Consider the following 23,937-nt stretch of genomic DNA (forward strand, 5'->3'; position numbering starts at 1 on the left):
GCAATGAAAGGGAGTTTAGCCCCATTTCAAAACAACGTTAAAAATCATGAACCAATGCCCCCCCCCCCCCGCAAAAAAAACAGCCCCGTTTGAAGACTGCATTCAGAGGTTACATTTTTGTGGTGTTTTGCAAGAGAGGCATAATCCAATTGTCATGAACTCACAGTTCTAAGAGAAGTCACTGTGAGAAACTGTCACAAAAAACTTAAGATTGGCAATACAATTCATCTAATTGAATGGAAGTCTACAGAGCACAAATTATTAATGCTAGTTTACCTTTATCCATTTTAGGGATATCAAGCTGACAGATTGAGGTTTCAAACTGCAATATTCTAAAACATGAAACTACCATCCACTGACTTGATATCTCTAAATCATACCATTTTTCTTTATCTAATGGACATAGGTTACTATTGAACTAGCATTTCTTTAGTATCTGTATTCTTTTGCCAAGGCAATTGAACTCATCAATTAGCATGTTACAATATTCAATTATAAAATTCTAATACCAGTTCCAAATTGATTTACTCTAATATTAAGTAATTGTATTACAGTAATGTTAGAAAAACATGCACTTTAAGCAAATAAAGGCCTTGAAGAGCCTACAGCGATACAAACATCTTTACACTTACTTGGGACACCAGAGACAAGCCTTAGAGGCCTCAAAACTCGGAATGCTCTTAGAGCTTTGACATCGAAGCCTTCGAACTTATAAGTTTCCAACACTATACTGACAATGCTGTGGAGGAAGAGGAGAAAAACATTTAGTAGGAAGAGCAACAAATGGAACATTTACACAGCCCTGTTAAACACGACCCCTTGCAAACATTTCTGGTGTGAAAACATATAAAAATGTACTTTTATATATAGCCACAGGCGTATACCATATGAAAGATGCCACTGTCAAAAACTAGGAAATACGTAATTTTTTTTAAGTTTTGAAGATGCCGAAATTGTAACCGTCAAAAAACTAGGAAAAGCGTCATTCTGTTTTGGTTGTGAAGATGACAAAATTTTTACCAAAATAAAATTAAGCAGACAGAAAAGGGCACCGAATTTCAGACAATTCTGTATAAAAAACAGTCTGATAAGTGTGTCGATTTGTTCCTATAATTGATGACTTTAAATGGTTATAAAAGTTACAAATTTCATTATTTTCACAAAAAAAGCGCAACCTAAAGCTTTGCATTTAGGTTGGACATATAAATACAAATTTGAGTTTTGGTTAGCATACATATATAAAATGTACTTCTTGGAAAAGGAACATCGATCTTGCCCACAACATATAGAATGAAGTCTGTAGGATTTTTGCTAAACTTTTCTTTTCAAACAATAATGCTGAATTCTCTGACCCATGCATGGACAGATGTAAGTAGAATTAAGCAAAGACAGAACTGTAAACTTTCAAATATCTATTAAATCATGTTCAAAAATACAAAATTTAAATTACTTCTTTCTACAACACAGAGTTCTACCGTCAGTGCTTCACACAGATGTGGCAAAAATCCTACATACTTAATCTTCAATAAAACATTGCAACCAACATTTCTTATAGACAAATTCAATTACTGCTGCCATGCACATGTAACAATTCCTGCATTCTAGGCAACAGACCTACAAAACTTCTGGAGTATTGCATATTGCTGGGTCAGACCGAAATCATTTCTTTGCAGTTTATGTAGCCACAAAACAACGACACAGCACACCAAAGAGCTTAGTCCTAACAGCCTGAGGTTCATTTCAATGGAGCAACCCACAATAATAACATCACAAGGCCAACCACACAAGAGGTGCACAAACACAATCAAAACGGAAGGAAAAGAAGAATATTTTAACAAAAAAGGAGCAGACAATTGGAAAGCCTCTCTTTGTATATCATTTTGATGATGATTTTGATGACGATTCTTTTCTAGAACGGAACCATGCATGGAGGAAATGTGTCGGGTATCAACCCTGAGGTATATGAAAATGCAGAGGAAAAGGGGGTGTTGAAGAGTACAGGGGGGGTGGAGGACAAATGATATCACAGAGAGACGCTTTCTTCATCTTCATGCACCACAACCGATAAATGTACAACATAAAAACTCACACCAAAATAAAAAGAAAGCAATCACTTACCCTATTATGACAATTGTAAAATCTAAAATGTTCCAGAAGTTTCGTAAATATGCACCGTTGTGTGCAATTAAACCATAGGCTATTATCTTAAACACTGCCTCCAACGTGAATATGACAAGGAAGAGATATTCCACTGTTTCCTACAGGAAAGAAAAAGAAAAAGAGCAACAAAACATTAAGTTAAGAACAGTGCAGGGGGTGGTTGTATGGTGAGAACTTATATATAGATAGACGAGAAACCCGTACCTGGTAGATTCCGTAAGCTACACTTACCCTATAATAACAATCATACAATCTAAAAAGTTCCATGTGTTTCTCAAGTAAGCACCAGGATGACAAATTACACCATATGCAATGAGTTTCATTGCGGCTTCCGCTGTGAAAATGACAAGGAAGCCATATTCCACGGTTTCCTGGATGGCAGAGAGAGAAGGAAGAAGACATTTAGCGATCAGTCGAACGACGGAACATTACGCGAGGGGGGGGGGATGGAACATGAGAGGGCAGCAGGGGGTATGGCCAGACTGAAGTGAAGAAAAGGGGGAGGTTTTCTCACTCTGGAGAGGCGAGGTGGTTAGAGAGGTTGGTGATCTTACCTGGAAGGAAAAGGGAGGAGGTGTAAATCAAGTCAAACAACAGTATACGTCAGACGTCCAGAACATGCAGATAAAGCAATCCTTAAACACTATAGTTCAGGTTGTGATGTTCATAAATATACAAAATGTTAGTTGTGCAAAACAGAAAATATCATCCCACAGCTTTCTCTGTTCGTTCTTGCAAAAGAACTCTTGTTTGTTTTGTGAAATTACGGCACTGGCTTCATGATCATGTATTCAAAATGTCAATGATTCATGTTCAAAATAACCTAGATATTTTCAGTGATGTAGTAAACCAGGGCTCAAAATTCATTTTTGGGATTAGGTGCACTGGTGTACCCAGCTTAAAACATTGGGTGCACCAAAATATTTTTGGGTGCACCACTTAAATTTAAGTAGAATGTCAGAAAAACCTAATAACAAAACATAGTTACGTGGTATCAAATTCTTAAACAAGTACCATGACAGACATTCTATTATCTTTCTAACCCTTAGATGTCAAGAATATGATGTATACTAGTACACTTTGATATCTTTACATACATGAACCCATGAAAATATTTGGGGAAAAAAATGGGTGCACAGCTCCAATTTTGGATGCACCTGGGTGCACATGCACCCAGTATTTCGAGCCCTGTAAACTTAAGTTCCTTGGGGTTTCAAAATGATTAACAGTGTATGAGGGGTTCTTGGCCTTTCGTTTGAGACCTAGGAATCAAAATAAATGTTCTGTTTTTGAATGGCCCTGAAGAAATATGGGTCTCTAGTAGATCTCTTCTTTGTTTTTGTTTTTTTAGATTTCAGCTGCCGAAAAACTAGGGTATCAATTTGAAAGAAAAAGGCAAGGGTTGGGAGGATTTTGCTATTTTGGGATATTACCAATGCATTTACTGAAGGTGAACACAAAAAGCTGTGGGATCATGTAGTGTCATGCCTGTGCTAGAACTATCAGTCAGGTGCAACATGTCCCAACATATGTGCGTTAAACAACATAATAAGGTCTACAAGTACACAAGTTTGTAGTGTCTGTATTCTGTTCAGGATTCATGCATGTGACGTTAGCTAGATTTGTGACAAGTCATATAAAGACATACAGCTATATAAAACACATGTACATAGGGAAGACAGGTCTGTGCATGTACAAGTGCAAGTAAGTGTTGAAGGACACAGTACAGTATATCATGCAGGATATTGGGACACATACATGTACATGAGTAGTAATACAATATCAGGACGGTAGAACATCATTTTATAACGCCTAGCTACCTTCTTGTGCATGATGTATGCTTTCAGAAATAGGGTGTCTTACAATATAGCAAATTAAAAGATCTCACTATTATGCATGATAATGATAATATTACAAATAGAAATTATGACATATCATAATACATGCACACAGGTTAAGCAGAACAAAATACTGCTCTTTTGATACAGATCATAAATGTATCAAAATTATGTGTTAATATTATTTTTTATTCTTCATTTCTGTATGCCATGTAATTCTATTACTTGTTTGTTGCTTTGACTAAGCTTCAATCATTACATCATTTTTGCATAGAAAATAAAGAACATCAGATTTACAAAACAAAACAAAACAACACCGTTGTAACACATCAACTCATGCCAGCTGTTGCCCTTATGGTAAATTTTTGAGACGGTAGAAGCGGTTGCATGGATGCATGGATCGGTCACTTTAACCAAATAGCCCTTCTATACGTGCTATTGCGTAATCGAGCCAGCGTGGCCAAGCGGTCTACAGCACGGTACCTATCTTCCGTAGATCGTAGGTTCGAACCCCACTTGCTAAATTTTTTTTTTCTTCGTTAGACAAATCTCATGTAGTGTTTTTTTAATAGAAGAAAGACCAATTCAGTAATTCGATGTTTAAAAACTCTTTTTTCGTGTGATTTTGTTTAACATCCAGGCTTTTTCTAAAATATGCACCGGCCAGCTTTTTTCAGAAGCTTTCTTGTTTTGATTGTGTACAGTCAACATTATGTAAAGGATGGGGTATTAAGGCCATACTGATATGATTTCTATGAATGAAATCCATTACCACATTAATTTTTTGTTTCCGTTTCCCAAAATGTTTAAGGCCAAACTGTAAATCATAGAAATCACACAGCTTACAAAATGAGTGAATCTATGCCGTCAATTTGAATAAAAAGCATCCCAAAAAAGGGTACTTATGTCGTAAAATGCCAAAGACAACTCCAAAGTCACAGAAGAAAGAAAAAAAACAATAATCTATTGGTTAGTACATGTATACCGCTATGATTTGTTCAACCTTCCCAACCACTTAGATCTCGAAATGAAGGCAATGTCTTTCTCTTGTCAAACGTTTTTATTTGCATGCTCGCATCAGTTTTGTGGTTCCCATAGGATGTCAACCATATAATCAAATCAACATGGCCTGATCTGCATCTGCATAGGATACCCCCAAATGACCCCGCGAGGGGCAAAAGTAGGGGGGGAAATGATGGTTCATGACACAACCTGCTGACTTCCCTACCCCAGGGGATGTTTTCCCAAATGGACACTTCTCCTCCCCAGGGGTAAGGCAATATGGTTATGGGCTGAAATGTTTTGACCCCGCCTGAAGCGAAAGGGTGGAAAACTGATTCGCATCTATTCCCTGGAACGGACTCCTGCTGATATACATGTGGCTCTCCTCAGTAGTTTCTACTCCTCTCTTGTGCATTCTGAAGAGTTCAACTTCTACAAAATGAACTATAAGTATTGGTAACATTGGGAGCTTTGGAGATGAATATTTGCACATAGAGATGATAAGGAGCAATGAAAACTATGGCAAATAGAATCTAGACAGATCACATCATCTACTTTCACCATCAGTCAACCAGTAGCATCAATATCAATGAACAAATGGCATGGCATGAAAGGAATTATTTGTGAAAGTTACAGGACAGCTATCAGACTTATTCCACAACCAAATCTGAATTCAGCACCAGGGACAGTACATGCCAAATCTTTTGCTTTGTTTTGTTTTGAAGAGCATCTTTGTCGCCAACTTATGACAAGCTGAACGTTATAGGCAGAGAAATATGACCAATTAGAGATTACAAAGATAATATTGTCCTTTTCCTTTTGATTCTCTGAAATTTAGCAGTAAGAAATGTATAAAAGTGAATGACAAGGAGCAGTGGAAAATTGTGGCTGACAGAAACTAATTAGCTATTTTTAGCATTCACCCAACTAGTATCATCAATGCCAGAGGATGCACAGCATCAAAAGGAAATCAGGGACTGACAGCAACATGTAAAACATCTATTTTTACGACCTGTCAGACACTATCATCCTTGGCTTAATAAGCTCTCTGAAATCAGCACCAGGGACAGAGCCTGTCACATTTTATGCATCATATGATGAGTGTGCTGAATTCATTTCATTCTAGGAGTATACCAGTATGCTTAGTGGTTCACCTGACATAGAGCACTGGCCTAAGGCTACAACTAAGGGCTTGACCAAAGCACCTTTACGTTAGCCTGAATATGAAGTGCAGAAAGCACACTGAGCTGAGATATCCTATCACTACATGGACAAGCTGAGGCTGATAAACTGTTGTGGGTTACACAACTGGTCTAGCATTAGGTTCGCAGACAATGACGACAAAAACGCAGAGGAATAGCAGATCACCTCTGCTGTCTATCGTCGTTAGGCCACAGCAAGTTAAGTTTATGGATGACATTACCACGTACATTAATTTTTGCCTGATTTCAGAAAAAAAACAAGATTTTTTTTTTCTTCGGAGATGGTCAACCTGAAGAGAAAGTACCAACATGGGCTAATTGTTGTACTTGTAGAAGTGACACTAGCCAGGTAGCCATGACTGTAGTTATAGAAGTGGAACTAAAAATTTAGTTAAATAGTTGTAAAAGTGGCCCCAATATGGAAGCCATGCATGTTGTTGCCATGTTTATTGTTTATTGTTGGTAAGTGATACCAGTCTACCACACTAGTGTCACATTTACTACACTAGTACACGTCTTGAATACAGTAATGAATGCCTTGTAGGCTGTAATACCATGTTTCATCGTTTCAATTCTTTATTTTTTACGTTTAGTGCGTATATTTAGAACATCTTGTTTTTTCTTACCCTATCTCACTATTTTTGCCACCTGCAGAGAATGTCATCCATAAAATTTACTTGCTGTGGCCTTACCATTGTAATCTTCATCTTTGCATTGCAAATAAGATCTCACACAGCAATCTAAAGTAAAACGGTGGGAGTCAGATATGTGCAGTAGTACATCAGACTTTTTCATCTCATGTGATGGCACCAATTTCCCATCGAAGTGGTGCCTAAGCTCACCTACATTATCATGGCTTGAAATTTATTTGTAAAATGATTAAAAGTGTATGAAGGGTGCTTAAGCCTTAAGCTCAACTATATTATCGGGGCTTGAAATTTATTTTTGGAAATATGAGTACCACCTGACCTAAAAATTTGGTGCACAGGAATAATTTTTGAGGACGTGACATAACATAAAATTGAAAATCAGCAATATCTGATTGGAAATCTTACCGCCTCTCTTACAACTTAAATGAGAAATTTCATAACTAACCTTACAATTGTAAACATAGGTTTGACTCTTTTTTTTTTATGCTGCAATGTCAATAAAACTCCACATAATAGTATACAGTCATTATGTGACTATCTTTATGTACATAACGGTAAACAAATATCTAGGTGGGCCCAAAGTAAAAAATCAGGTGCACAACTTCAATTTCCGGTGCACAGGTACAGTATCGTGCACATTGCATTTCGAGCCCAATATGTTCAACAGATTGTCCTCATCCCAACTATTACCCCCAATGAGAATGATATCAATAAATATTCATCTATAACTGAATGGATGGACTGATAATTTTCTAATTCTTCCCATCAAGTGTTTGTGCCATACTGTCAATGTCAGAGTTGTGGCCTCAATGCCAAGGTCCTTTGTAATATCTACAGGCTACTTAGTAGTTGGGCAGCCCTGACTGTATGTGCTGAACAGCCATACCAATGAATAAATAAATGCCATTACTCTGGGGTGTTTGATTACTCTACTTTCTCTCAGGTAAGGGGCAATGTGAGGTGGATCTATCCAATGAAAACTCGCTTAGAAAGAATGGTCTAGAATAATCAAGGCCTATCACTACTGTAAAATCATGACCACGCCATGTGCAGAACCACGAGATATCAAAAGCAGAACTTCCGTCTCAGTACCTTAAAAAGCCGCTATAAGGGCCAATTATCGAACTTGACCTTTGTTTTCCTATATACTGCCACCCAACCATCACACAAATATCATTAGGATCCAACCACAGCTTCTCAAATTACACTGCTCACAGACACACAGCAGACAAATGGCACCAAAAACATAACCATTTTCGTGAATGTGACAAGTTGGAAGGTCAAGGCTATGTCCATTAGGAGATGGTATTTTATAGTTACTGTAAAAGCATTTAAGTTTGCGGGGATTTAATTTCGCGCTAGCGGGAAAAGGGACTTTTTGCGGTGGTTTTCATTTTGCGGTAGCACCATGCACTGTAGTCTCTTACTGCCATGAAAAAATGTTGGTGGTGAAGCGGCTACCGTGAAAACCGCGAGCATTAAACCCCCGCGAAAGTATATTTGCTCATTTTACAGCTGCTTTGTACAATTTACACTATGGTTGAATACATCTTTTTCACATTCAACCAAAAATTGATGCACATGCAGATGTCATTCATACAATCAAATCAACATAGCCTAACCAAAACAAAGGGCTACCTATGCAAGAAAAAGGTAGAATGAAAAAGGTAAAATGAACACTACATATGATATATGTTATCTTTATTGTCAAACACATCTCAATGATCATAAGAAGGTCATACAAAGAGAAAAGATATAATACAACATGTATCTTATAAGGTTTCTTGCCAACAGACAGAGAGATTATGGAACCTTCCATGCAACTGATACCAAAATGTCAGTTTCTATAAAAACATTGATTCAGAACACACTGTGATATTTGAATAGATTGTTCTGCAATATGAGAACAATCACGTTTTCTAATAGGTCAACGACCGGGTATAGATTGCCTCAGTATAAGGCCTATGAAAAAAATGTTCCGTTTCCTGTTTCCCTACCTACCCTAGAAAAACCTGCCAACCCTATAAGGAGGGCTCTTTGGCAAGATTCAGCCTGCTTCCTATTCAAGTAAAAAAAACGCTTGTCTTATCTAATGAGGGATAAATGTGTCCACAGATTTGTAACTATTGTACACGAAATCAAAGTTCGACATTGAGTGTCCACATGCAAATTAGTTTTACCTACTTAAACTGCATTGTATTACAAGAGACTAGTAGAGTTTTGTCAAAGAAAATTTAAAATAGAACGTAATCCATACCTACCAATCCTAATTTTTCAGGACTGAAACAGGAAACAATTACACTTATTTTCCTAGGCCTAGATTGTTATGCTAACAATCAAGGTCTCCACTAAGTCAATAACTGGGTATACAAATGTAGATTGTGACTCAGAATAAGGCAGTCACATGTGGCAGTGGATATCAAGAGAAGTCTACGATCTAAAGGCAATCAGCAAAATACATTGGAGTCATTATGACTCAGCAAAATACCATGGTACATGTACTTGAAAATATGAGGCTGGTTCCAATTTATATGGCTTCATTTTAAAGTCTAATAGACACTTAACATAACATGTGAACATTTTAACACTAAAATAAAAAATTCATATTCAATGTCAAACTTCAAATTGTGCGTAATGGTTACAAATCTGAGGAAACATCCATCCATCCTTCATTAGATACGACAAGCAGCTTTTTGTAGTCAGGCAGCAGGCTGAATAAAAATTCTAACTGGAAACTATGTACATGTATACTAACTCCACTGCCCACCCCACAAAAAAGTCTAGGGTCGGCAGGTTTTTCTATGGTAGATATATTAGGGAAACAGGAAACACAACATTGTTTTCCGAGGCCTTGGCAAGAAAGCAGGAGGGAACATTATGCAGTGAGCTATTTGAGGCATCCAAGGAGGGATTACACGCAGCCATTTTTGGTTACAGGGTCATCAATGATGGACTGTGGCAAGCTGATTTGCTTACGCTGTATGTACCGACGGATACTGTTACACTCGGGGTCATATACCAGCTAACTGACAGGCTGCTTAGGATCGTTTCATAGCACAGACCACTGCATGTGGCAAAAATGGATTCAAATATTCAGCAAGGATAAGCGATGTCTTTTGTCATACGTAATCAAGTGGCAAGTCTTTTGAGCAAACTGGCAGGTTGCTTACTACCGTATGAAACCGTCGTAACGTAGACAGCATATAGCAAAAATGGACTGGGCATTTGGCAAGAATGATAGATATCTTTTGTCGTATTTAAACAAGTATCAAAATATGGCAGTCTGCCTCTTTTGAGCAAACTGCTAAGAACTATCTTATAATGCTGGACGTTGACAACAGCATATCGCAAAAATGGACTCCACATTTAGCAAGGATAAACAATGTCTTTTGTCGTAATAAAAATGTTGCAATGAAGGCAGTTTCTTTCTTTATTTCTTTATTTGAATTTACCACATGCAAAAACAAGTGGAAGGGAGGACAAAACAGGTGTATCAACACCTTTACAAGTTGTCCTCCCAAAAAGTTGGCATCTATTGAGCAAATCTACTAGTTTCTTAGAATTATATTACCGACGGTATAAATGTTGAAACGTAGCCAACTGCATGTAAATTGACTCAACATTTAGCAAGGATAAACAATATCTTTTGTTGTATGTAATCAAGGCAGTTAGGATCTTTTGAGCAAACCTACAGGTTGCTTAGAATCATTTTAAAATGTTGGAACGTAGACAACAGCATGTAAAAACAATTGACTCAACATTTAGCAAGGATAAACAATACATTTTGTTGTATGTAATCAAAGCAGTTGGCATTTTTGAGTAAACCTACAAATTGCTTGAATCATTTTTCATAATGTTGGAATGTAGATGACAGCACATAAAAAAAATGTACTGGACGTTTAGCAAGGATGTGAGATGGGTGTTGTCATACGTAATCAAGACAAAGTCAGTCAGTCTGTCTCTTTTGGGCAATTATTGGAAAGCATTCAGAGCTGACTGGATAAGGCAGTGGATGACGACAATTCTGTCCCCGCGGGACCACATAATTCTGCTTAGTAAGAAATAAGGCACAGAATTAAGTTAAATCAATCCGACCGAATCCGTTTAGCAACTGGGTTGCGTCAATAGTGCCACACATTCTTTAATCTGAAAACGATTAACGAAAATACATCCAAATCATAGGACACAATAAGGCCACGAGCCAAGGATACAATCGTGTTATGGCAAGATAAAAATATTTCAATTTTCATCAAAGCACTGACATATTAACTCATTACATCCAGTCTGCAGTTAGTAATTCAAGACCAGCGTTTTACTACTGTGACAAACGCCACAGGGATTCAGCAGGTGCATTAATCAAATTAAGGCTTCTCATGTATAAGTAAGCAATGCGCTAATCAGCTGAGGTACTGATGACTGTCTGTGACTGATAAATCTGTAGAAATGGGATATAGGGACTAAAGCTTCCCCCAAAAATGCATATACTAAGGCCGCACCAATTTTATTTGTTGTTTCTCGGATTTCCCGACCCTATTTTTTGCGATTTAAAAAAAAAAAACTTATTAAATTGATGGCCACACCTCGTGTCGACAAAATTTCACAGCCTCTCCTTTCTCAAAGTAACTATGGGCCTCAAATTCCAGGTTCATTTATCATTTTTCTTCAAACGTTAGACTTTGCTACCCCCCTAAATTAACTGTAACTTCAGTAAGCCCCTCGATTTCTCCTACCCCCAACTTTTTGCAAAAGTTTTTATTATATTTCAGCCATACCATAGGTATGGTGAAATATATTGTATTCGTAATGTTTCTTTCTTTCTTTCTTTCTCCTGTCAAATTTTCAAAGCGATTCATCTCCGCCGTTTCTGGACCAAATGACTTGAAATTTGGCACAAGGGTAGAGTGGGCCAATACCCAAATGTGTTTTTTTTATTTTTTTCATATCTGCTCCTTAAATGATTTTATTGAGGTTTTATTGCAACTTTTGGACCAAGACTGTATATTTTGGCCCCCTGTACCATGGTATTACATCCAAATGACCTGAAATTTGGCACAGAGGTGCCCTAGATACTTATTCAAAGGATCCATGTATAATATGTAGTATAAATCACTTCAAAATGGCTCCTTAAGGAGGTTTTTGTGGGAGAGTTTAGGATAGGTAAGGTTGGAGTGCCGAGGTCAACGACCTCTAGGTCATTCTGGTGTGTCAGGGCCACAGGTGTGCCAGGTAGATCCAATTATCTACCTACCTACCTAGTCCATAGACATCCAGGTGGTTGGTGGACAAGGTAAATCCAATTAATGGCCAGCCAATGAGCGAGCTTATTTTGCTGGATGAGTCCATTGTTGGACAGGGGGTGTATTTTAAAATTTACTTTTAGACTTTGGTGATAATGCCAATGTTTTTTTTAGCGGAAGTGTTTTCGCACTGATCCACTTGACATAAGACTACTACTGGGACAGTCCATTTTTGCACATAGGGGGGGATTTAACATGAGGAGGATTCGGCAGCCAATCAGCAAGCCTTGTTTTATCTGGAAGAGCCCATTCATGCACGGGGGACTTTTTTTTAAATTCAGTTTTGGACTGGGTTGCTTCTTATGCAAAGGCCATGTACTGTGAGTATTTCTGGACTTGTCTATTGTGCAATTTCAAACAGGGTGAGCTGGGAGATTCCATTCTACGACGAAGGGGGTATTTTTTTTAAATTCATTTTGTGGACTTCGCTGACTATTTTAGCTGATATATTTTTGGATCGCTCCACTTTACATAGGGGTATAACAGGAAGAGTCGATTCTTGCACAGAGGGGGGATTTTTTGCAAATATGGTTTTGGACGGCTGATGATTCCAAATTCCATTTCTTAGCGGAAGTGTTTTTGGAGTCGTCTATTTTTTTGAGTCCATTCTTGAAGGGGTTTTTGTAAGATTCATTTTTGCTCATAAGTGTGATTAGTAGTTAGAAGTCATTTTAAGCAGAAGTGTTCCATTTTTGCACATGAGTGATTTTGGAACAGTCTATTGTTACATGAGGAGGGAGATGGCTGAAATATGCTGTATTTGCTCTCAAGCAAATGTCGGCCTTTCTAGTTTTAATCTTTTTTTGTTATTTTCGACCGACCGACCGATTTTTTTTTGAACCTGAGAAACAACAAACAAAATTGGTGTGGCCTAATACTCTACAAGAGATTCTCAAGTAGGGAGACTTTTAGGGCTAGAAAGGGCTCTAGCCAGCGTCCGTTTTTCCGTCAATTGACGGAAATTTGCTGCGTCCGACGGAAAAATTTTAAAACAAATCCGTCAACCTTGACGGACAAAAATCCTTGTTGGAAGCTACAGGCGGCTTGGGGACGCCGTTCAAGACCGTAAAAGCCACACACTGTTTGTTTTGCTATTGTTATGATTGTTGACAATGTGTGTCGGCGCCCTTTCGCATATGATAATCTCATTAAAACCCGTTTTTCAAGGTCTCGGTTCAGTCCTTCTAATTAATTTTCGCGGTTTTCGCGACGATTGTAATTGGCTGACGGGAAAAAAATTCGAGCTGGCTAAAGCCCTGGGGCTAGGACAGCTAAGCTTAAGGCTGTTAAACCATGTCCATATCCTCTAGAAATCATGTTGATACATGTACTATAAGAAGATCGAGATTATGCATGAAAAATGCAGTTTTCATGAGGGACTTACAATTTCCCAAACAAAGAACACTACTCCAGGGATTTGTAGCCTCATGCCCTGGCCATACCCCCCCCCCTTACCCTGGGGAGCAGATCCTCTGGTAAGCATAAAATTCTGATTGACCAGGGATCACATGTGGCCAGTCTTCAACTGTGACCTGGTCTGATAGGAAATTTTGCCCATAGGAATCCATAGAATGCTTCATTTTAACATAGGAAGAACCCCCACTTGGTGGTGCCGCTCATTTGCAATTTTTTTTCTAGAAAAAACCTTGTACTACTCTATGATTTCTGTCCAGGACCGAAGGACGGGTCCTGGAGACATCCCTGATGCAAAATCTCTCTATAGAAAATTGCAGGTTGCCATGTATATTGGGGGTGCCTGCCTTCCAAAGCTCAGTTCAATAGTCGAAACTCAGGGGAAACACACCCTGCAGAAGAGGAGATATCTCCTGTTTGTATCTTCGCTTTTTTCTTAAGTCGGAGGGTTCGTAATGTTTGCAAATCAGGGTTCTAGCCAGGATTTTATTTTAGCGTAGTGAGAATGGCATGGTAGCGAAGTGACCGATCAAGAGATGGGTGTGGAAAGGGGGTTTTGGCCCCTCCATGGTGAGATTTTGACAATGTAGAGCTAAAAGTTGGTACTCTGTTAACATCACAGTCAGTTTTGAATGGCATATCTTCATTTTTCATTGTTAAGACATTGATTAGACATTGTTGAACAAGCAAATGATAGCAAAGCACCACTAAGTTAAAAATGAGCGTAGTGGCCCTTATTTTAGCATAGTGGTCACAAATTTTAGCGTAGTGGCCCAATACGCTAAAATGCACTAGCTAGAACCCTGCTTTGGAGGATATATGTCCAAAAGGTTTCCTTATTGCCAATTAGAGACTGTCATTCCAATGTGTTTCTCATGAGTTTCATGGCAATCAATCACTTCTAGGAGGAGAGCATAGCAGACAGCAGGCTGGCAGGTCCTTGTATTCCTGTGGGTGGAGTTAACGTTGTGGTCACGGATATAAGATATGTTTTCCATTGGGTTTCACACTGTGTATCCTTTAGTCATACGTTGTACATTGGAATCACAATAGAAAAGTGTCCCAGGATGTCTACTGTATGCCTGAGCTTTGATGCAGAGTCTCTCTATAGAAAATTGCCATGCATGTACTGGGGGAACCTGCCATCAATAACTACTGTGGTTGTTTTGCCTGGGGAGGGTATAGGTAGGACAGATCAATGGCCCATCTGTCTGGATCTGTGAACCGGAGCCATGGCAGACTTGGCCTTGCTGGGAGGGTGGTGTTGGGAGGGGGACAGGACGGGGGATTCCTTCTACAATAGTCTACAGAAACACACTCCAGATATACATACTGCAGGGCTCAAAATACTGTTTTCTGCATACCTTTACTGGTGCAGGTGGCATTGAAAATTACCTGCACCAGACAAATTTTACCTGCACCGCTCTGAATTTAGGAAGTATGGATCATACTGAAATTGTTCAGGAACTATTTTATACTAGTACTTAATTAGGTGGTAATGCAGTCAATGCAGCTAATAACAATCCATATGCACCCACACCATAGATATTATGTAATATAACCCAGTACATGGACCAGTGCAGGTTAGGTGCAGGTAGACACCAGAAATACCTGCACAGCTCCAATTTTACCTGCACTAACCTGCATATGAAGCCCTAAGGGTTCTAGCTAGTGCATTTTTAGCGTTATTGGCACTATACAATAATTTGTGACCACTATGCTAAAATGAGGACCACTACACTAATTTTCAACATGCTGCTGGGCACATTGGCGGCCTCACTGTTTTATAAATCAAATTTCAGTTACCCTTGACCTTCTAATATTCAGAACACCAGGCAAAACTTACAAGTATGACTGAAAGACAACAAAACACATAAGATTTAAAATATGAGGTTTTTATCATTCTTCTATATTATCAAAATATATATTGAATTTGTTGAGTGCTCTATCAAATTGCTTGGGCACAGCGACGACACCAACATACTAGTACAAAAATGATAGTATAAAAAGCTACGGATGATGCTATAGGGTAGATGTAAACCCAAGGACCAATATCTGTACTGACTACTCTAGGCCATAAAGAAATGGCAGGGCCCGAAATACTTTTTTCAGCCATGTTAATGTCCAAGTGGCAACCTGAGTCAAAAGCTAGGTTGCGCCATCACTATTTCAGGTTGCCCCACTTTCAAATTGTTACTTTCTTCAAATCAGCTACTTATCCATTATCTTTTCTTCCAGTTATATGTAACTACGTAATATGTTTTATGTTATCAAAAAATAAATACAAACTTTATGCATGTAGGTGGGGAAAAAGCAGTGTTCCAACTGCGAAATTTCAGGTTGCTCAGTGTGCAACCTGGGTTTAAAATTAAGTTGCGCAAAGCAAAATGTGGTTGCATTTGCAAGTGGGCAAGTGGGTATTTCGAGCCCTGAATGGAATACATTGTACGTCAACAGGGCTATACTGTAGCTTACACAATCTACCACATCCAGATTAATAATATTGAGCTTTATATTTTCTGCAACTATATTCATTTGAGTAAACTGTAGAATCTACTAAATACAAAAAGGTTTGATTTCTGAAAATAAAATGCATTGTAAGCATATCGGGATAGAAATAAATTCCAAATGAATGTATAATGAGAATTATGAAAAATGAAAATATCCTGTGTTTCCAAAATCATCTCCATCAACACCATGTTTCATCATTAAAAATTCCATCATCTGAAGTCAGTAAATATATCGTAATAATCATAAATAATGCACTATAATTGCTTTCATAACTGTCACGTAAAGAAAAACGTGACAGACTTTGTTTTGGATCAAAAGTGACACTTTTATCACCTTGCAAAATTACTTCCCTCAGATGAAAATATAATGAACAAGACGATCGAGTTTTGTTTATTTGACACATACTGGGTATTATTTATGTGTATCAATTAAGATGTGATAAATTAAGTCATTGATTTTGTCGAGCAAATCGCAATTAATAATGATATAATATCATTTACGTCATACCAGGGCGTATATAACATTCAGTACAGGTGTTCCGGACTGGGTGATATTTGGGGTTAGCACATGGGGTTATACATTATGTACTGTTATCACATGGGCTTCCATGCAATAATTCACATCCCTTTTGCATCGCTGAGTGTGATACTGTCAAAAACTTGAATACCCAATTTGGATGTTTCAATCGATATTGCTAAACAGTTCCCAATCTTTATTCAAGAATGCCAAATTTTCCAGTTTCTAGCACATTTCACGTTGAAACGTGTCGGTACGATGTAAATGAAATATAACACAGTATACCATCCAGAAATGTAATACCAGCCCTCCCGCGGTTGGGTCATTATCCTGCTTTTGGGCGATCCCATCCATAGCCGAGCTGTTACAGGGCTCGAAATTCGTTTGGGGGATTAGGTGCACTGGTGCACCCAACCTAAAAAATTGGGCAAACCAAAAAATATTTGAGTGCACCACTGAAAATAAAGTAGAATGTCAAAAAAACCTTATTACAAACCTTACTGTTATACTCTACTGAGCTTGAATCTGAATTGGGTGTCGGCACAACACACACACAGCTTTGGAGCGTCCGCAATTTCATTGAACTCAAATTCCAACTTCAAATCCTTAATCCAGTACTATGACAGACACTCTATCATCTTTCTAACACATAGAGGTCAAGAATATGATGCATACTAGTATACTTTGATATCTTTACATAGTACATAAACCTACCAATTGAAAATATTTGGGTGCACCGGTGCACCCACAGAAAAGAAAAAATTGGGTGCACTGCTCCAATTTAATGCGCCTGCATCCACTATTTTGAGCCCTGTGGTACGTTGGGTGATACGGAATACACCGTGTTATATTCTATATGACGTATACAGATCTCACATAGCCTCATAAACCCGTTTATAAAAATATGACTGATACAAATTACAAAGTTATCAAAGCAGAACATTACTCACTCGGTATCCCTACATGAGGTAAATTGATATGGTAACCATTATAAATTATGTTATAAGTGATTCAAACATAACTGGATATACGAGCTAGTAGACATACTTTGAAGGTAGTATATCTCATGTGTATGCTAGTGTGTATTATCATATGCATTTATCTAATAGTATGTTCAAATAGAACGATGATTCGTTTGTTTCAACTTTTGTTCATTGCATGAAAAGATCAAATCGGCCTGCAGGCCACTTTTCATTGAGGTCGTGAGGGAAGAGGTGACAAGGGTCAGACAAAATATGACAACTTGATTAAAAGTCATAATAAATCCACAAACATATATCCTTACAAGTGCAATCAATGGTACATTTTGTATAACTACAAAAAACACATAAAATAGCGAATTTCAAGCTGGCTTACTGTATAATTATGATGAATTTTGCAGCTAAAAGGGCCCCAAGAGTTTGCTACTTTCCTTTAATAATATCTCAAGATTTAATACGTATGAAGTTTATACATCCAGGAAAAACATAACATTCTATAATAAATCATACAACTTGGTAAATTCTCTTAAGGGTCAGACGTTTTGGATAGCATCCACTATTTTTCGCAATCCAAAGACAAGTCTACAATATTTTTTGTACCTTAAAATGTATTCTTTATCAGTATTCTATCTAGTTTGCCCAGGACCCATCCCTCTGTCCAAGGATAGAAATTTGCTAGTTGCAAGGAAACAATTTTATGCCATGAGCTTGAAATTACATGTACAGATTCAATGACAAAAATTCCAAAACAAAGAGTGGGAAGGAAAAAAATTCAAATTTGGAAACAGCCCTGGAAGATGACCCAAGCACAAATCTTTCCTTCCACAATATATTACAATATCCATTTCAATTTCAACTTCTACAAAAAAAATCAACATCTGTATCATATTTCCATTCCATCTTTTCATTAGTCTGTGCTTGCAAAGAGAGCCCCGAAGACGACATAATTACACCCAAGGACAAGTCCACGGGAGAAATCAACGTCTTTATCCGTGACGATTGTAAAATTGCGGGTGCGCAGTAAAAATGCCGTCTTCCCGATCGCCCCCGGAGATTGGCTGAGGAAGTTGGAGCATTGACGAGCGCGTACATCTCGGCCCGGTGAATATCTGCCGCATCATTTTTCCCTCCTTCACAAAGGCCGCGGCTCATTATCCGAGGCACATGGCGGGGTTTCCGCCACACGATTTACAGGTACACTCCGACATGACTCACTCAAACCCCCGCCCGTATTGGATTGGAATCAATTTCCTCTTGTAATCGGAAATCGGGCAAAAATGACGACGGGGGCCATCTAATCTTCCATCTTATATAAAAATGGTAATAAAATGCGTGGATCGTTATTTTTCCCCGGCGCTAATTTGATGCGAAGATGGAGCGTATGACAGAGGAATTACAATAGGGTGGATCTACGCGGGAGCATCGATACCACAAAATCAATAAGAAACCCTTGTACCCATGCCTCTTGCACTGACGCTTGGGTAGCATATTGCCAGTGGCTTGGTGAGGAGGCAGACACAGTGTACAAGAGGCACAGAGGGGGTTTTCTTGTTGGGGGCTGGTTCAGATCGTCCTAAAAATAGCAAGCACTATAGAGCGTGTGCCACGGTAGCCGAGTACATGGTAGCTCCTAGCGACAAATGGAATGGTACTTCAACAGTTTATTCATGCTATTCAAACATACTCAGTCTGGGAAGTCCATGACTTGTGTGCTATTACAGGAAAGATAATTTATGACAAATATTGTGTTTTCATGAAATTTGAGCTGTTAGGTAAGGAACAAATGTTTGAATAAATATCAATTAAAATCAATACAGAAAATTTCATCACTACTGGTACATCACATTTCTTCATAAAATTTGTGTTCTCTTTGGCTTTAAAAATGAAAACTGAAATGGAATAAAATGAAATATCTCATATTAAAAATGACAATATAAGAATAACAATGCAAAACAAAATATTTAGATGACAATTCCTCATAGTCAATTGTGCAATGTTTCTTTTTGTTCTATTTTCTCCAACGATAGTATATATCATTTATAATACAAAATACTAATGAACCTTTCTTTGAAGTATACAGATTTTTTTAAGGAATTGCGATGAGTGATTAACATTTCTTCTCCCTGCCTCCCATAACACACTAACTAATGGCAGAAGGCTACACCTTAAGGGAGAAAGTTGTATCTCTGTGGTACTAGTTTTCACAGATTAGTAAGCTGGCGGCACTTTTATCTTTAGACAATTCCATTTGGAATTCCTGCCAAAAGTACTGCTAAAAGTTGCTAGAGAGGCCTGGGGTAAAGAAACGTGTTGCTAATTCTTTGCCGATACAGACTTAAACATTAGGGTCTTGAGGGGGGAGGGGGGACAACACTTACTGCTAAATTCAGAAGAACTACGTATTACGCTAAAACGAATGGAGACAATTACACAAATATTGGTTGTCTCAGTACAAATTACATGTGTAAGACGGAATTACTGGTATAGGACATCAAAATAGGCTGCCTACGCCTTACAGAAATTTAGGGTCAACATTTTCAATCCTAATTTTTCAGAATCTGAAAACTTTTACATAGATTAGTGACCTTCACATATTCAACTGCTGCTAAGGTATTTCCAATTACATGTACTAAATATTGATTTGTTATGCCAGTTTATTCTAGTGACGCTGAAGAAGATTGATGGATGTCACTCGAAACGAAAATCTCAGAATTTCATCCAGTGAGTTGTGAGATTGACTAGCCCAAAACATGGGAAGGCACGATCTCTGAGCCCACATACAAAAGACGCAGATGAAATATATGGTAGGCAGCGCATGCACATCTATCAGAGTCATGGTCAAGTTTGTGCCAAGTGCAGGGCTTATCATGCAGCATCACGACTGCGAATCCCTCTTATCTTATCATTTATCTCCGAGGCATGGAGGCATGACTAGAAATAAAGTCCTCAGCTATATAACCCTGATAGAGTCAGGTGTACATAGTAATAAGGTATGATATACTTTTCTCTGCCATGTGCAATACTGTACTGCAAGGCTGCCAGAAGTACTAGTCTTACCTACATGTCATACAATTACAACAGAGACAAAAAACTGTATCTATCCATAGATACTAAAATTCTTATTATGTGTAACACAGTAGCAGCAGTGGGAGTTAATCTTTGTACATCAAATTTTGTATTTTCTCTGAGTACGCCTAGAAACAATATAGAAAATTGGCTAGAACAAAAGCCTCCCTAGCTAGGCCTTACTCAATTTACTGACTTTCTGTATCCTAGGCATTTAATTTTTGTGTGTCAATCTTCTCTGAGTGTGTCAAATTTTTCATATTCTCTGAGAGGCACATCTGGAGACAACTTTTATATAGCCATGCTGAATTCCCGTACCCCCTGTGGTGTGTTTAATACAGTAGCACCAGTGGGATTTATTTAATTTTTGTGCATCAAATTTTGTATTTTCTCTCGGTGAATTTTGTATTTTCTCTTGGTGGGACTAAAAACAACATACAACTGGCCAGGCCAAAAAACCAAGGCTTCGGCAATTACTGAATTCCTGTAATCCCTGTGGTGTGTTTAATACAGTAGCACCAGTGAGTTTTATTTAATTTTTGCGCATCAAATTTTGTATTTTCTCTTTGTGGGTCTAAAAACAGCATATACTGTAGCATAAAACTGGCCAGGCCAAAAACCAAGGCTTGGCCCATTGCTGAATTCCTGTACCCGCCTGTGCTGTGTGTAATACAGTAGCAACAGCGGGAATTAATCTTTGTGCATTTACTAAATTTTGTATTTTCTTTTGGTGGGACTAAAAACAGCATACAACACAAGATTGGCCTGGCCAAAAACCAAGCCTTGGGCAATTGCTCAATTCCTGTACCCCCCCCCCCCCCCCCCGTTTGGTGTGTATTATACAGAAGCACCAGTGAGATTTATTTAATTTTTGTGCATCAAATTTTATATTTTCTCTTTGTGGGTCTAAAAACAGCATACAACATAAGATTGGCCAGGCCAAAAACCAAGGCTTGGCCCATTGCTGAATTCCTGTACCCCCTGTGGTGTGTTTAATACAGTAGCACCAGCGGGATTAATTTAATTTTTGTGCATCAAATTTTGTATTTTCTCTTTGTGGGTCTAAAAACAGCATACAACATAAGATTGGCCAGGCCAAAAACCAAGGCTTGGCCCATTGCTGAATTCCTGTACCCCCCTGTGGTGTGTGTAATACAGTAGTAGCTAGCCTGTCAGGAGTAATTCTAGCCACCCTCTAGGACTTGGCTAGGGGCAGACAGAAACCAGTTGCCCAAACCCTACCAGCAGGAGGCCATGTGCTGTAGAAACCTCTCTGGGTATCTTTTCACAAACTGGGAGGTTGAACTACAGTCAAAACAGCACAAGAAGACCACTGGGTAGGGACAGATAAAATCTAGTCTATGTGGACAGGTGGTCACTGTAGACAGGGTTCTTAATGCTTGTGTCAATGGGAAGAATTATCTAAGGTAGGCAACACCAATTTTATTTTTTGTTTTTCAGATTTTCCAACCCTATTTTTCAGACTAAAAAAAAGTTTTCAAATTGATGGCCACACAAAATTTCACTGCCTCTCCTTTCTCAAATTAACTATGGGCCTCAAATTCCAGTAGCTGTATGTGCCTCATATTTTGGATGTACGTTTATCATTTTTCTTCAAAATTTGGACTTTGCTACCATGGACCTCCTAATAATGTTGAAAGTTTAGGCCTTTATGTACAATACCCTCCTACCCCCAAATTTTTAAAAGGCTCATTTAAATCTTTTTTCGACCGACTGACCCAATTTTTTTCTTGAAAATTTTGAGAAACAACAAATAAAATTGGAGTGGCCTTACCACAAAAAAGTGGTTATCCGTTGGCTAGACAGTCCTTAGGTAAAGGTGGTCACTTGTACCAGTCATGTAACTTTTTAGGAACCTGTCTGTTTCTGTCCTGTACAACACATAGACAGTAGGGCTGGGTACCGGTACAGAAAATTCGGGTCCAGGTCCGGTTCAGGTCCAAAGGATCAAGTCCAGGTCCGGACCTGATTCAGTATGACTCATACCAATGGTCCATTTCACTACAAAGAAATCTGTTTGGTGGAGTATTAGACTTACACTGGCGTTTTAAAATCCTACAACGCTAACTGCACCAGGCCTGTACGATTGGCTTTAAAACTTGGTAGAAATTACTATAAACTCTTCTCTACTTTACTCTTGTTATTTTGTTCCACCTGCAAGCGCCAAAACGCGTAAATGCCTTATGAAATAATCTGTTAATTTTCTAGTCGGTCCAACATCCGGTCCACCTAATTTTTTCAGGTCCGGTTTTTCTGGACCGGTCCAATAGGAAAAACCAGTTTTGTACCGGTACGCTGTACCGATACCCAGCCCTAATAGACAGGCTTTTTTGATTTTCCATAATTTGTAGGATTCATTGAAAGGTGTCAACCACCAACAACTGGGGTACTTACTTACTTAGGGTGATATCAATAAGATGTTTGTCAAGAGGCTATCTTTATATTCAGCTTTCATCTATGATTGATATCAAAATAATGGCATAATTCATCTTGAGCAAAAATGCAAAGGTCAATAAATTACGGGCGTTGTTGATAAATGGCCTGGGTAACCTAATCCTTAAGTCTAAAGTAAACAGATATTTCAGTGATGTCTCATATAAACCATACATGTAATTTCCTATATAAAGCTGACTATCCAACCCTTATAACTTTAATACTTAGTTACAATGACTTTAAAATTGTTGGTTAATGGTGGCGATTGGTACATCATACCAATACAAAACCACTTTTTCTTCTTGGACCTGAAAAAAAATCAGTGGACCGGATTTTCAACCGGTTTATAGTGATTTCTATACCAAGTTTCTACCGTAACAGTCAAACGTACAGAGGCAGTTAGCCACACCTGAATTTTCTGTAAAAAGACCAACCCTTATTGTTGGTTGTTAGGGTTTTTATTTGACCTAGTATCTAGATGTAAATTTCACATATTTTCAACAGTTACAATGTATTTAAGAGTACTATTCCTTTTTCCAAACCCAACAGTATTACGTAAGAAAAAAAAAGGAAAATTGCCTTTAAAACTAATTATGGAATTTGAACTGAGGAAAGGAATTGTAAAATCTGGCTGATCAAAATAGTAAAATACAAATGTATGACCGAAACATTAAAACAAATACTGAAAACTACATGTAGGAATAGTATGTTGACTATGGAGGTTTTTATAATTAATTCATTCGGAATATTTGGAGTTTTTGAGCTTAAATACTGTATTATTCAATACAAGCCGTGGACATCAAAGTGTACGTAATTTTTCACTGTTTAAACGTGTGAACAGTAAAAGA

At 38.1% G+C, this 23,937-nt stretch overlaps 1 protein-coding gene across 1 annotated transcript in view; it reads right to left on the minus strand.

The window, feature by feature from the left end:
• Nucleotides 1–23,937, minus strand: part of LOC118415799 (voltage-dependent L-type calcium channel subunit alpha-1D-like) — a gene marked incomplete in the record, with an annotated part of 160,687 nt that overhangs the window by 83,162 nt on the left and 53,588 nt on the right. The window contains 2 exon segments of the mRNA XM_035820626.1: nt 633–739; nt 2,119–2,258. Of these exon segments, the coding sequence (XP_035676519.1) occupies nt 633–739; nt 2,119–2,258 (247 nt within the window).

This window comes from Branchiostoma floridae, chromosome 5 (genome assembly GCF_000003815.2).
Source record: "Branchiostoma floridae strain S238N-H82 chromosome 5, Bfl_VNyyK, whole genome shotgun sequence".
Lineage (NCBI taxonomy): Eukaryota > Metazoa > Chordata > Leptocardii > Amphioxiformes > Branchiostomatidae > Branchiostoma > Branchiostoma floridae.